This window comes from Ovis aries, chromosome 11, assembly GCF_016772045.2.
Source record: "Ovis aries strain OAR_USU_Benz2616 breed Rambouillet chromosome 11, ARS-UI_Ramb_v3.0, whole genome shotgun sequence".
NCBI classification, from domain to species: domain Eukaryota; kingdom Metazoa; phylum Chordata; class Mammalia; order Artiodactyla; family Bovidae; genus Ovis; species Ovis aries.
Window position 1 is genome coordinate 24,072,877 of NC_056064.1, and position 15,951 is coordinate 24,088,827.

Sequence of the window (15,951 nt, forward strand, 5' to 3'; positions counted from 1 at the left end):
CTCCTAAAAGTGGTCCATACTTAATGGTCCATTCCAACAAATAGAATGTAGTGAAAGTGATGCTTTGTGACTTCCAAGGCTAGGTCATATAAAGGAAAACTCCACCTAGTTAACTTGCTGCTGAATTACTCGCTCTAGGGGAAGCTAACTACCATGTCATGAGGACTCTCAAGCAGCCCTTTGGAAGGCCCCCACGGTAAGGTGCATCCTCCTTCCAACAGCAAGAACACACCTGGAATCCTCCTAAGAAACCCAAGCCAGAGCTGCCCAACCAAGCCACTTCACAAATCTTGGCCTACTGAAACTGTGAGAGATAATAAATGCTTGTTGTTTAAAGCCACTAATTTGGTGGGCAATCAGTTATGCAACAATAGATAACTAATACATGTTCAAGGCTTTATAATATTTGATAAAACTATCTTCTACTATTCTTTTTCAGAGTATTCCTGACTAGTCTCATTTTCTTATACACATAACTTTTATTATTCATTTGGCTAACGTGTGTGTGTTTGGTTTTGTATACAGAAAGAAAGAAATTACATGTTACAAATTAATCTTAGAAAAATCAACATCTTTGTCTTCCTATTCAAGAAAATGATTTTATTTTTCTATTTGTCCAAGTCTTCTTTTGTGTCCTTCTTTAGAAGGTAAAGTTTTGTTCATATTTTCCCACATTTATTACTTAGTATTGCTTAGTCTTAGATATTTTTTAAATGGTATCATTATCCAGTTTACACTCTAATAATGGTTCAGATCATATACATAACATGTACTAATGATTTCTGCATATTAAGTTTTCTATTCCGGTGCCTTACCAAATTATCTCATTTTATAGTAGTTCCTTAGTCGATTTTCTTAGGTTTTCCATATATACAATTGTGTCATCTACCAACAGCAATATTTATTATTTCTCTTTTATTTCCCAATTATTTCTCTTTTATCTAACATATTCTATGGGTCCCAGAATATAAATCCCATAAATTCAAAGACTTTTGTTACTTTGTTAACTGCTTTGTTACAAATAAGGACATGAAATAGTGCTTGGCATAGAGTATATGCCCACTAAATATTTGAATTAAATGAATTAAAATTTTGAATTAAATTAATTAATAGTCTAACTACTCCAGTATAATGCTCAATAACAGTACTGACAATGGGCACCTGGTCTTGTTCTTAACTTCAGTGGGAATGTCTGACTCAAATGTATTATTTTCTCATATTAAGTTAGTATCTACTTATTCCTATATTTTTGAGCATTTTTATTTGAAATGGTTTTTTAACTTTAGCAAATGCACCACTTTTGTAAAAACAGTAAAATTATTTTTCAAAAATTCTTCCCACATTTAAAAGGATTTAAATATTTTAATTCAACAAGTGAAACACAGAAAAACAGCAGCCCAAAAACCATGGCGATGATAATGTAAACAATAACAGAAAAATGCTTATACTATTTAAACTTCCTTCATCACTACTTAAACTTCATTCATTATACTAGTATAATATCTCATTTCAGCATCTACAATTTTAACAAATGCTTGGAAAGTTTTTTGTTCAGAGGCAGATGCCGGTCTGACAGAAACACATTTTAAAATATTCTTTTTTTGGTCGTAGTTTCCAACACATCTGTGAACTCGGCCTCTAATCAGTCTGGGAAGTTCACGATCCTGTTTTTCAAAAAATAAATATTGATAAAGTTAATTATTACTTTGTTTGAATTTAAAATTTTTTTAACTAAGAATATGATCAACTAAATACGAATCACTATAAAATGCTGTTAATTCGTCATTTAGGGCCCCCCTTCTGACAAGACCATAATAGCTAGGCATAAATGGATGCCCTGTTACAGAAGAAAGACCTTCATTTGGGTAAGGCTTCTTACAAGCCAATGAGCTGCTGTTTCTTAAAAAATTGAATAATTCCCAATATATCAGCACATGAATACTCACTTCTATTAGACTGCCAGGGTTCCTCTTTCAGTAGATGGCAGTCAAGCTAGTTCAGACCAACTTTCCCACTAAAACCAATTTGAATAGCTGGATGGAATAATTATTTTAAAATATCCTCCCAGACATCAGATACCAATGGCAGTGAGGAACTGCAGAGACCCTAACTAGGGGGAGGATAGAAGTCCAGAATGGGCCTGATATCTGGGGATACCTTCCCCCTCTGAGGTAACTGCTGATCACAATCAAGGCAGTTTAAGAGTCTAATAAACTGAGCAGAGCTTCTGTGCTACGAGAAAAAATGGAATCCAAGGTTCCCCAAAGAAAAGAGATTCTGGTAACCATACCACCCCCACCCCAGGCTTAGGGTTCAGAGATTCAAAAGAGCTATGTCCTAATAGAACTCATAAGCCAGGAAAAGACAAGCCAGCTCCAAAACCTCTCAGTCAAACCACAGAGTATGAGAAGATTCACGATATACATAATAGACAAAGAACTTGCACTCAGAATAGATTTTTCAAAAACTCCCAGAAATCAATAGACAAATAATTTATTAGAAAACGTTATAAGAGGCCTGAAAAGACTTGTCAGAAGAATGCATCTCACTGGCCAGTAAACATCAAAAGTGCTGAACCTCAATTAGTCACCAGGGAATTGGAGAGAAATGAGATAGGACTAAACTGACCCACTGGAATGGCTAAATTAGAAAAGACTGAGAGAACTAAATGTTGATAAGAATGAAGAAAAACTAAAACTCTCCTATGCTTATTGAGTTCGTAACTCTTATAACCCTCTAGAAATTTATTTGGCAACAACTCCATGTAGAACATACACATGCACTACAATTCAGCAATTTTATTTCCAGGCATATACACAATAGAAAGGCAGGTATGTGCACAACAAGAATGTCACTGAGTATTACTCATAATAACAAAAAGAAACTGGAAACCACCAAAAGACATCCATAACAGTAGAAGAGAAAATCAAATTGTGCTATATTCGTATCACATAGAAACATAAATAAATGAACTTTAGCTACATGCAACAACATAGATGAATCTTACAACATTTCACTGAGTGAAAGAGACCAAACATAAAATCAGACATATCATATCATACTGTTTATAGAAAGTTTAAAAACAGGCAGAATTAACTTATGATATTAAAAGTCACAATAGTTGTTACTTTAATGCAGAAAACAGAGGTAGTGAATGAGAACAGGCACAAGGAAACCTAGGGTGAAAGCAATGTTCTATTTCCTAACCTTGGTTATGTTCACTTCTGTGATAACTTCATAGATTGTACAGCTTTTCTGTATATGATATACTTTAATAAAAATCTTTTTAAATTTAGACTAGAGAAAAATAATAAGCATCTAAGATATTCTAAAAATAACATTCAATTACTATTTCTTGTCATCTGCTATGTGTTAGATGCTATGCATTCATATATCCTATAACCTAACATCCAAAACCACCTTTCAAAGTGGGAATTAGTCTCAATTCACTGATTAGAAAACTGATGCACAGGAAGTGTAACCAACTCACTCAAGGTCATAAAGCTAGTGAATGGGGGGTTCACACTGGAATCCAAGTGAGATTTCAGAATTAAGCTCAATTTCAGGTTTAATACCAACCTCTTTTACAAAGTATGTAAGTATTATAAGGTTTCCATTCTCCTTTGTTACCAAGCCTCTTCCCTACATTCCAGCCCACTGTTTCTGCCTTCCCCCAGGTTCAGAACGACTACCCTTAACTTACCCTGTCACTTACTAACCGTACACCCTGGTAATTGTAAACTGTTTGCAGTTTCCTGAACAATCTAGGCTCTTAACAGTGCTTCATGTCTTTACAGGAACTGCTCCCTCAGTTTAGAATGCATTCCTCTCACCTCTTCCCCTACTTTCCAATACTTTGGTTCAATTTATTAGACCTTATATATCTAAGGTCAGATAGGTTACTACATTCTTCATAAAGCTTTCCCTGATCTCACCTATCCTCCCTATCTACTTCTATAGAACCATGCACACATCTCTGTCATACCACTTATTATATAAGTGTAATATTTATGTATCTGTCTCTACCTGAGATTATAAACTCTTTGAGAGAAAGGGCCATTTACCACTTATATTCCACTTTGCACCCCTGCATCTAGCATAGCCCCTATAACATAGTAAGCTCTCCACATCAGTTGAGCAAATAAGCAATTTTAACATCAGAATTGAACCAAAATGTCAAAAGCACTACTAGTTAACAGAATTTCTACTACAGTGAAACTATAGCCTGCATTTGTAAGTTTTATTGGCATAGGCTTTGCAAAGAATACTTAAATACTCACTATTTCATAAAATACACATGGCAGAGTATGTTTCCCATCTCTCATAAGAAAAGTCTTTGAACAGTATGGGCCAGGTCTAACAGCTGAATCAAGAACAGCTAAGCAACATTGAAACAGAGGGGGAAAAAAAAAATCAGTGCTGGTAAAACACAAATAAAGTTTAACAAAGAGAAGTTGATATTTAACTATTCCCATACCAATCTCTCATAGTTTTATTTATACAATAATAAGAAAACATTTTTAAAGGGTAAGATATTCTGAAACTGTTTTATTCTAAGGAAAACAAAATTTCTGGCCCTCTCCAACTCGGGAACTGATTATATAACAAAAATATAACTGACAATAAGTGGCCATCTCAAACTTTCTCCTTTGTTGTTTTTGTGTGTTTTTATATTTCTATTTTTTTGGCCATGCTATGTAGCATGCGGGATCCTAGTTTCTTGACCAGGGATCAAACCTGTGCCCATACAGCAGAAGAACAGTGTCTTAACCACTGGACCACCAGGAAATCCCTGAAGTTTTGTGAATGTGTTTGATGCAGTGGTTAAATCCTCAGACCAATCTACTACATACTACACACCGAAGTGTGTGTGTTAGTTGCTCGGTCATGTTTAACTCTTTGCAACCCCACAGACTGTAGCCCACCAGGCTCCTCTGTCCATGGAATTCTCCAGGCAAGAATACTGGAATGGATCGCCATTTCCTTCTCCAGGGGACGTTTCCAATCCAAGGATTGAACCCAGGTCTCCTGCACTGCAGGCAGATTCTTTACTGTCTGAGCCACCAGGGAAGTCCACATATTAAATACACACATATAATATATAAACATTATGATTTAATGAAGAAAAAACACTGAATTAGAATCAGAAGTCATGCAACTGAGTCTCAGTTCTTCACTTACTAAACTGAAAAAATTTAAACTTCTTTCAAATTTGTTTCATCTATAAAATTCAAATGATAATTCAAGCTTAATCTTAAGAGTGAGTCAAGTCGCTCAGTTGTGTCTGACTCTTTGCGACCCCATGGACTGTAGCCCACCAGGCTCCTCCATCCATGGGATTCTCCAGGCAAGAGTACTGGAGTGGGGTTGCCATTTCCTAGTCACTATCAAGTGAGACCACTATTCATTTCTTTAATAGCCATCTATTGGGTACTGATAGTAAACACTTGTTTTGAGGTCAATCTCCACTTCCCCTAATAATACTCAGATTTTCCTTTAGGAAATTTCCCCTATGCCATTCTTAGCTATACGATTTGGACTGGATGTGTCCCCACCCCCAGACCTGAGAGTGACCTGAGACTAATGTAAGCCAGTCAGTGTATCCCCTTCCCCAGCTACAGAGTTCAGAGTGACAATGAGAGCCTTGCTGCCCAGTCAGAAATGTTGATGTGCAAAGGGTCATTTGCTAGTTTCTGGAAAAGAGCAACCAGAAGAAACTATTAAAGAATGTGACAATGTGGTGTAAAGAAGAATGCATGGTATAGAGAACTTTGATAATCCTCTTAATATCATAAGGGAAGAGTCAGAAGCTGCTGGAAAGACCATAATTGGAGCCCCAGAATGAAGCTAACACTGTGACAGGACAGAAAGATGGTTAAATCTCAAAAACATAATGCCAGATGACAGTGTAAACTCTACAGTTTAAAACACACAAAAACAGTAAATACATATAAATTTATGAAATCAGATGTACAGAGCAAAATTATAAAAGCATGGAAAGGAAAGATACCATAGTTACTGTCTCTACAGAAGAATAAAAACAGATAGGGGTGTTCAAAGATATCTATAAGATAGATATGTGGATATTTATTATAGGTCTCTGTACTTTTCTGTATGCTTAAAATATTTCATAATTTAAATTAAATTGAATATTTTATTTAAACTATGGAAAGAAATGTTTTGAATCTCTACTTGTTGTTTATCTCTTTATTCTAAGTAAAATTAAATTCCAGAAACATTCTATAAAACTCTCCTCCCTTTTGAATATTAATTCAGAAAACTGTAGGGATAAGTTAATTGTTGGGTGTTTACTCATATCAATCAAGGATTCTTCGCAAATGTTCTTTTACGATATGCAATTTATAATTTAACTAACACAGAAATTGCTACTGGATTTAGGGTAATATAGTAGAAAGAATACTTTGAGAATAAGGAGACTTGGTGCCTAGATCTATTTTTGCTGCTAACTTTGTGATTTTTAGTCAAGTCTATTTTAATTATTCGCCTCAATTCCTCACCTACTTCAAGGGTTGAGCTAGATTACTTGTAAGAATCTTTCCAGTTTTAACATTACAAATTAAAATAATACTAGCATGAATAACCAAGTTCATCTTAAGTCACACAAATCAATCAAGACACCGGAACTGAAGAAAATCGTAAAAATCCATAAGCTCCTTTTGTAAAGTTTTATTTTTCTTTAAGAATCCCTAGGTATTCCTAGTAATTGTTCAAAATGATTGTCCAAATGATATAACTGAAGTATTTTTGAAGTAGTACACCTACCTAATATTTCAAAAAGAAGTACAGTTTTCTGTGCATGTTCACGCCAATACTTCATGCTTTCAATAACTGCAGATATAATTCTGAAAGAATTATCTTTTTCCCTAAGCTTTAACTGATATGATGAGGCTTCCTTCTGAAAAAATAAAAACACAGCAGTAGAAAACCCTGTCATTTTTTTCATCATATTCATTCACTTTCTATGTAAAGATTCTAGGTCCATATAATAGGCAAAAGTCCAAAATATGTTAAAATACTATGTAAAATATGTAAAAAAAGAACTATTGCAAATTTTAGTACAGTTACTCCCCTAAATTAAAAGCATCATTAGTACTTTATAAAAGAAAAGAAACTAGAATACATTGGAGATAATTAAGATTTTTTCTTTTTATCTCTTATTTTACACGAGCATTCATTTACTCATTCATTTGTTGATACTTTAAATATTTTTAAAGCATCATGTGCCAATTCTGTGACAAACACAGGTAAGTCAAATACAATTTCTCTCCCTAATGTGCTCATACTCTGAGGGAATCCAGACACATTTATTCATTCATTCCAAAAGCAATTATCGGCACCTACAGTGTGCCAGACATAGCTAATGAGGAAACAATACTGCAGGTAGACAACCTATCTACCTTCACAGATTCTACAGTCTAATAGGGGATTCAGATGATTAATAAATATATAATAGAATGTCAGAAATTGAAATATTCTGTGCATTTTAAAAAAAAAGGATAAAAGGATAACAAGAGACAAGGATCATTATTTTAAATAGGCTGTTGACTGAGGAATAAGGGAATAGTGAGTGTAAAGGCCTTGAGATAGCAATGTTTTGGCATTTTAAAAAATCAACTAAGAGTAGGATGGCCAAGATGGTGGAGTAGGAAGACCCTGAGCTCACGTCCTCTCATGGGCACACCAAAATTACATTTATTTATAGAGCAGCCATTCACAGCCTTTAAGAAAATATATTGGATAAAAACATTCATCTACTCCAATAGAACTGGCTATTTGTGCTAATCCAGTAATGTATGCCATGGGAGTGATTTCAAATGCTCTTATCTCTGTAAGTTTCTAAATATTTATCTCACATTTTTTAATCGAAATACAAAAATGCAAATAATACTGAAAAGTTTACCTTGAGGGTGTTTACTTCTTGAAAACCATCCGACATTTTTTTCTTAAATTGATTTTGTTGAAAATCAGGCTTAAATGCCTGCAGTGTGCTGTTTTTGTCTAGACTTCTCATTGTGGAGCCAGGTATTTCTGATGACTTTGTTTGTCTGAGTGCTTCACTTTCTCTTTGGTTAGGTAAGTTAGTAGATTTAGATACTCTTAATTGTTTCTGCTGTTGAGCTCCCAAATTAATTGGACCTGAATTTATTCCATTATTTGTCATCAGATTTCTTCTTCTGCACTGAGGCTTAAAATCATTTTTATCCCAAGTTTTTAAACTGGTATTTTTGTTGCCATCTCTGTAGCTGTAATAGTATTTTTGAAAATGGGTATCAGTTTTGTTTCTATATACTTTTTCTTAATTAAAAGAAAATTATTAATTATTTAATTTGCATTTATATGGTAATTTGTACTACTTTGCAACTACTGACCATTTAGATACTCTAAACACATCATCACAGCAACCCTATAATATATTAAGCCTCTCTTTTCAGGTGAGGAAACAGAGTCTTAAGGAGGAAGTAACTTGCCAAAGTCACATAGCAAGTTACCGACAATCCAACACCCAGAGAACCCAACTCAAAGTCAAGTGCCAAAGAATTTATTTTTAAACTATACAAGAATATATGAGTAGAAAGATTTTTTTCAGCGTAGTAAGATTTTGAGTATGTTTGCTTCCTTTTTTAGACGTTTATTTTTAAATTTTCTACAAAATCAGCTTTTCAAAAGTTAAACTATGGCTTGTCAGTGATTTTAAATCACAAAGAAAATAGATATAGGCAGGGTGGATAGCTGTCTGATTAGAAATTTTGTACTTTTACTGAATAGCTTAAAAGTCTGACTTATGAATTTGTTTCAGCATTTTACTAGCTACATTAACTTAAGTGAGTTGCACCAGCCAATCAGAACGTGATGTTAATGAGGCTAAAATTAGAAGTATAATTTCAGAGCAGGCTAGGTAAAAGTTCCACAGGAAAAAAACTAACCTAAGTCACAATATTTATTTTTGAATAATTTTCCTAAAAATACCACAAGCACCAAAAGAGAGCAAACAATGCCACCCAACCCAACTTTGTTAAGGAAAAGAATCCAAAACTATTTCAGTAGTTACCACTTACCCAAGAATACTAAAGTCCAACCTAAAAAACAATCCATGTCCTTTTTGTATCTATTCATTTTTTTCACATTATTTAGACAGTAAATTTGGATACCTCTGACAAGTGCCCCCACCATCTTAACAGATGCTTATGCACTTCGTGCTCCATCTTTCTTTCTTAATTCCATCCTATTTACCTTGGAGCTGACTGTCTTACTAGGGTAAGACTGAGCATTCTATTGGTTCTCAATTTCTAAATACATCCAACATTTAGATTCAGTTATTCCTGACTCTTTACCTATTGTCAATTAGCCATTAATGACAAAATCATAAATTCATGGTGATAAATATTTACAGAATTTAATTATAACATGATGTATTCTCTGGAAATATAATCAATGTTAAATTTGCCTAATTTTAAAGTTTTATATGGCATGTTCTCTTCTTTCATAAAACATAGCTAGTATCAATATAGTTAGTTATTAAGTATAGAAATTTCCTAAATGTCAATTCTGTTTAAGAAAGGAAGAAAAGAGAGAGGAGGAGAGAAGGAGTAAAGGAGGAGATGGGAAGGAGAAGAAGAAATAGAATAAGAAAAATCTTAAGTAGACTCACCTCCAATCACTCTTGCTGCTCTCAGCATTTGACTGAATAGATTTAGATACAGAATCTTGACTTCTCAGAGGATTAGAAACTGAATGCGGTATTTGCCTTTCAAGGAAATATGTCTTATTAACTATTAATAATTTGTTCCCCAATTGAGAAATATAAAATATACACAGAAGACTAACATCAATCAGTAACAGACACATGCATTTATCGGTACACATTTTTTTTACATACCCCGTATTCACTGTTTTTTGTTAAAGGAGGCAACTCTGGATTCACAGCTTCCCAGGCCCAATCTCAAAAGATATAAGTAACACAGGTAAGGGTAAGTTAGGGAGCGTTTGGGGAAATAATTCTTTCATATTTAATTAATATGTGGGGGAGGCAACTGAAAGCCTGAAGGAGAAAAAAACTTGAATATGTGGACGTGTTCTTTAAAAGTACTTTGTTGTGGAATTAGTCACAGTCTGTCTTAGTTATTTTTTAAGATATTTCCCTTTCCCACTGTATGCCAAGCAAGATATTTAATCTGTATATCTTCTACAGTCAATCCTAGTAAAGTATCTTACACTTTGCAACATAAATTTCAGTGTAATCAATGTTTCTTAATCCCAACCCAACAGCAAGAAATACATCAAAACCCAGAAAATATACACACATAGCATGCGGGTGTGTGTGTATGTGAGTGCCTGTGTGTGTTTGAGAATACAGCAATTTTACCATCTATTCTTTTTCTTACTATGTATATACACTCTGACATTTTCCATCTTACCCTATTCAGTTCTATTTATTTTTTTAAAAGATTGGTTATTTCCTAAACTACTAATGGATCAAGAAAAAAAAATGAAAAACACTGATCTAGTCCTCTCTCTTACCCATGATAAGGTATTTTGTTGTATCTCTGACAGATAGTAATCCTGGTCAGAGCTTGAAAAGTTCAGTACTTCAGGATTATGTACATTTGCCTATGGAGCAACTCAAATGGTTATTTTTCAAGATCATCTGTCATTCATGCTACTTATAAAATATTTTAAATAGAAGAGAGTTTTTTAATAGCAGAAGATTACCAGATAAATGCTCACTTTCACATTTCCACAGAATTTCTTAACCTTTTATCTATAAAAATGAGAATAATATGAAATTCATACTTTCAATTCCTCAAATGTGGAAGAAAACAAAATAACTATAGATTTAAAATTAGATTAAGGTCTACTGTTGCACACTGGATGAAATTAATAAGTACTGATATATATATATATATATATATATATATATATATATTAAAGGATTTTAAAATTCTAGTTGCAGAAAATCCTGTTAAAGCATTTTGAGTGTGCCGCCGCAAAATGTAAATGTATATAACCAGCAGGTACCAAGTATATTTCAGAATATCTGACTATCCATGCCTTCTTCCAAACAGAAGTAAAAAGTAAGTAAACATTAAGATCTCCCAGGACAAACCACCACAGCTAATTATTTCAGAGATGAGAGGCCTAACCATAAGGTTAAATTAAAGAACGAAACTAGAACACTCTCTAACACCATACACAAAAATAAACTCAAAATGGATTAAAGATCTAAATGTAAGACCAGAAACTATAAAACTCCTAGAGAAAAACATAGGCAAAACACTCTCTGACATAAATCACAGCAGGATCCTCTATGACCCACCTCCCAGAGTAATGGAAATAAAAGCAAAAATAAACAAATGGGATCTAATTAAACTTAAAAACTTTTGCACAACGAAGGAACTATAAGCAAGTGAAAAGACAGCCTTCAGAATGGAAGAAAACAATAGCAAATGAAGCAACTGACAAAGAATTAATCTCAAAAATATACAAGCGGCTCCTGTAGCTCAATTCCAGAAAAATAAACAACTCAATCAAAAATGGGCCAAAGAACTAAATTTCTCCAGAGAAGACATACCGATGGCTAACAAACACATGAAAAAATGCTCAACATCACTCATTATCAGAGAAATGCAAATCAAAACCACAATGAGGTACCATCTCATGCTGGTCAGAATGGCTGCTATCAAAAAGTCTACAAGCAATAAATGCTGGAGAGGGTGTGGAGAAAAGGGAGCCCTCTTACACTATTGGTAGGAATGCAAACTAGTACAGCCACTATGGAGAACAATGTGGAGATTCCTTAAAAACTGGAAACAGAACTGCCATACGACCCAGCAATCCCACTGCTGGGCATACACACCGAGAAAACCAGAATTGAAAGAGACACGTGTAGCCCAATGTTCATTGCAGCACTGTTTACAAAAGCCAGGAAGGACATGGAAGCAACCTAGATGTCCATCGGCAGACGAATGGATAAGAAAGCTGTGGTACATATACACAATGGAATATTACTTGGCTATCAAAAGAATACATTTGAATCAGTTCTAATAAGGTGGATGAAACTGAAGCCTATTATACAGAGTGAACTCAGAAAGAAAAACACCAACACAGTATATTAACACATATATATGGAATCTAGAAAGATGGTAACCTACATGCAAGACAGCTAAAGAGACACAGATGTAAACAACAGACTTTTGGATTGTGTGGGAGAAGGTGGGGGTGGGATGATTTGAGAGAATAGCATTGAAACATGTATATTACCATATGTGAAACAGATCGCCAGTCCAGGTTTGATGCATGAGACAGGGTGCTCAGGGCTGGTGCACTGGGATGACCCTGAGGGATGGGATGAGGAAGGAGGTGGGAGGAGGGTTCAGGATGGGGAACACATGTACACCTGTGGCTGATTCATGTCAATGTATGGCAAAAACCACTACAATATTGTAAAGTAATTAGCCTCCAATTAAAATTAATTAATTTTTTTTAATGATTTCAGAGACCTCATTTAAAAACATGAGTTGAAGCAAGGTTCGCTGTCTCTAGAATTTGAATCAAGAGAAACAGAGGGCAGCCAACCATGGGCTCTGAGAACTAGAACTAAAAGCTTATGTTAACACCCAGCAAAGGCAACTTAGTTCACATACCAGTGGATGCTAAAAGGAAGCCAGCTGGATCAAACAGTGAAAAGTCAACAAACGAAATAAAGCAAAAATTACATAAGAAGAGAAAAAAAGACTAGGGTCAACCACAAGAAATTCCTTGGCTTCTACCTTCTTAAGTTCTATTTTCTTCCATTTTTCCTGTGTTCCCATTCATATCCTTATTCCTGAAGCAACTTGAGTTTCTCCATTCTTTACCACCAAATGTTTAAGTCATAATATCTGTATGTGTTTTGTAATAGAAAAAAAAAAACTCTTTCCAATATAGCTTACTACTTCACTAGAACAAAGGCTCCAGATTTAAGATACCCCATTTAAATGCTAAGTCACCCTTGTAAACAAGGAAACTCTAACTGTTGTACTGGAATGCTCAGAAAGAGCCAAGTAATCCCTATAACTGGATAGTGGAAATAAGAAAAAATACACTTTCCTTCTGTTTCTATTATATTACAGTAGAAATTGTCATTTTCTATAATCCTCTTTCTTATTTACTGAGAATTTTCACTTTATTTTCTTACCTGATGGTAGAGGAGGGAAATCATAACTGTCAGAAGCATTACTGATACCTGGATCATTTTTACATGGATTGGATGTTAATGGCTGTCTATTCCTCTTTTCTGATTGAACAATGGTACAGGCAAACAGCCTAAATTGAAAGTGCCAAAAATTAGTACATAATAGGCAAACAATCAGATATAGTTATAGAATAATTATTAGTATATAATAATATACTATTTGAATTTGTCTATTTCTATATGTTACTTTTATATTTATTACAGATATATTTATATAGATTTGGATTTATTTTTATACTCTTTTAAAGATCTGAAATAGCCTTCTCTGTCCCTCTAAAAAATCCTTTCTTGTTCTATGTTACCATCACCTTTATTCCTCTTATTTGGCAGTAATTTGCTTCTCCTTCCTCATCCCCCATCCCTTTCCAAACCCACTTTTTGCTTTGTTTACTGCTCTCCTGTGCTTGCTTATTACTGTATCAACTGGAAGGAACCCTTTCAGTACAATACAGGTAAAGGAGAACCAAAATTTGACCTATGCTTTCCAAAATCCTAATCACTCTCTGACTATAGTAGCAGACCCTTTAAGGCCATGGATCTTTCACTTTAGTTTGACTAAGATTTATCTGTAATTATGCTTAGCATGCCAGTTCCTAGACCCCACTCTCATAAATTTTATTTTAGTAGGTTTGCTTTGGGAGTCAAAACTCTGCAATTTCACCAAGAACTCCAGGGGTCTGTAATATATATTTTCTATGGATCATTCTTGAAATGACTTAAGAGTGATGGTAATATATCCAATCTCCCTGGCACATAAATATTTCAAATAAGCACAAAACAAATCAATTACACAGGGTTTTAAAGAGCAAATCCAAGAACAAATCCAGAGCAAATCCAGAAAAGCCTGATTTTACTTACACCTAAGCCAATAAGTGTTTTGTCTTATTTCTTTTGACCTAAAAAGAGGCTAGACTATATATATGTTCATTATTTTTAAAAGTTCCTTCCAAAGTGTTGTATCTATATGCTATACAAACTATACACACACACACACACACACACACACACACACAAAGTTGTATCTATATAGGCTATATATATATATAATATGTAATATATGCTACATACAAATTACAGAAATTTTAAAAATAAAAGTCAGTCAATACCTGCTGTACTTCGAGTTGAATTTTCATTTAGGTTTCTCTTCATTTCTTTCAATATCAAAGTCTCTAATTTTTATTCTCCAGCACTCCAACCTTACAACGTGAAGTTGTCTGACTAAACCTTCAAAGAAAGAAATTTATACCTCATATTGTATCAACAACAAAATCAAGTGCTCAGCCTAGTAATTACTGAAATTATGGTTTAAAGCTATGACTTCAAACCTGATAAACACTCTACAGAGTCTTTCCCTTTTCAGGTAAGAATTTACAACATGACACATTTTTTCAAATTAGTTTGAAGTTAAAAACTAGGGTGGCTATAATCTTGTTTCCTAAACATATGTGAATTTTCACAGAGTCTATGTAATTTATTTCAGACTCAAGGACCCAACGTGAGAATAATTCTGAACGAGATGTACATAGAGGAAAATGGACCACAATATTGGCAAACATGCTTACAAGGCCAGGGAGGAAACATACACAATTGAACTAGCCATGTGAGAATGTGTTGTCTCACTTTAAAACACCATGCAGATCATGTGCTTTAGCCATTAGTTTGAGATCTCTGGATTATGTAATACCAAAGACTAAGGCCTCACTTAATATCCAGAATAACTGTAATGATAAGTTTCAACTCTGTTTCTGTAGTTCCAAGTGAAACAAGATCTGGTTTTGTTTTTTTTTCCTTTTACCACAGGATTTCTTTTGTCATTTTTTCCATGTCCAGCCTCTTATATTTCAATCTCACTTTAATACATACTTGCCTATTTTGTGAAAAATTAAGATTTAAACTTAAGTAAGACAACTTCCGCTCCCAAGGACCACCCCATGAGACAAAGAGACATGAACACTACTGAGTAATAATGCAAATCATACTGGGGTAAATAGCATCAATTATCATTTTTAGAAATAAAACTTGGGAAACATGAGGTTAGGGACTGTCTCAGCTTTGTTTCCACAGCTTGGCCTTGAACCTGGATATAGCAAGCCCTTTAGAGAATATTTCTGACGCCATTCTAGGAAACAAAATAGAAGTTAAGCGACCCTTTCTTAGCCTAGAAATACCAACGCAACACACCTGAAACTAAAAGGGGACAGCAAGGGCTATTACGGTTTCTGAGACTTAGGCAAACAAAAGCACCACATCCTCCCGTAGACCACCAGCCCGGGGGGCAGAAGACCCTGAGGGATTCCCTACCCCAGCTTATAACAGGACCCTAATTATATTAAGGCAGGTGGTGACATAGACGGGCAGAAAGTTTGCTCAATGCGCAAACACACACACACACACCAACCCCAAACCCGCTGCCTCAGATCGAGGCCATCGGGCCTACTCGGGCGCCTCAGGGAGAAGAACAGAAAGCTCCAGTCAGGGCTCATGTTTTCTTCCAACAATCTCTCCTGACTCGGAAGGGGGGCAGTTTGGTAACTAGGGCTTCCTCTGCTTGGCCCTCCGGTCAACACGACGCGTAACTTTAACCTTCAGGTTGCTGGCCTCCGTCAACCGTCGCCCAGCCTCCAGTCAACAACCACCAGCCTCCTTTCCGCCTCCAAACAGCCTCGGAAGTCGCTCTGTGCGCATGCGCACCTTGCCAC

General features: G+C 34.9%; 1 protein-coding gene across 1 annotated transcript; it reads right to left on the reverse strand.

Annotated features, from left to right (window-relative positions):
• Window positions 1-1,342: 1,342 nt before the first annotated feature.
• Window positions 1,343-15,951, reverse strand: SPATA22 (spermatogenesis associated 22). The gene is given in 11 exon segments (XM_060394811.1): window positions 1,343-1,664; window positions 4,281-4,378; window positions 6,784-6,916; window positions 7,922-8,264; window positions 9,671-9,766; window positions 9,899-9,918; window positions 9,920-9,960; window positions 13,196-13,294; window positions 13,297-13,323; window positions 14,359-14,476; window positions 15,836-15,951. Coding segments are annotated over 10 exon segments (1,092 nt in total). The 5' UTR covers window positions 14,402-14,476; window positions 15,836-15,951; the 3' UTR covers window positions 1,343-1,472.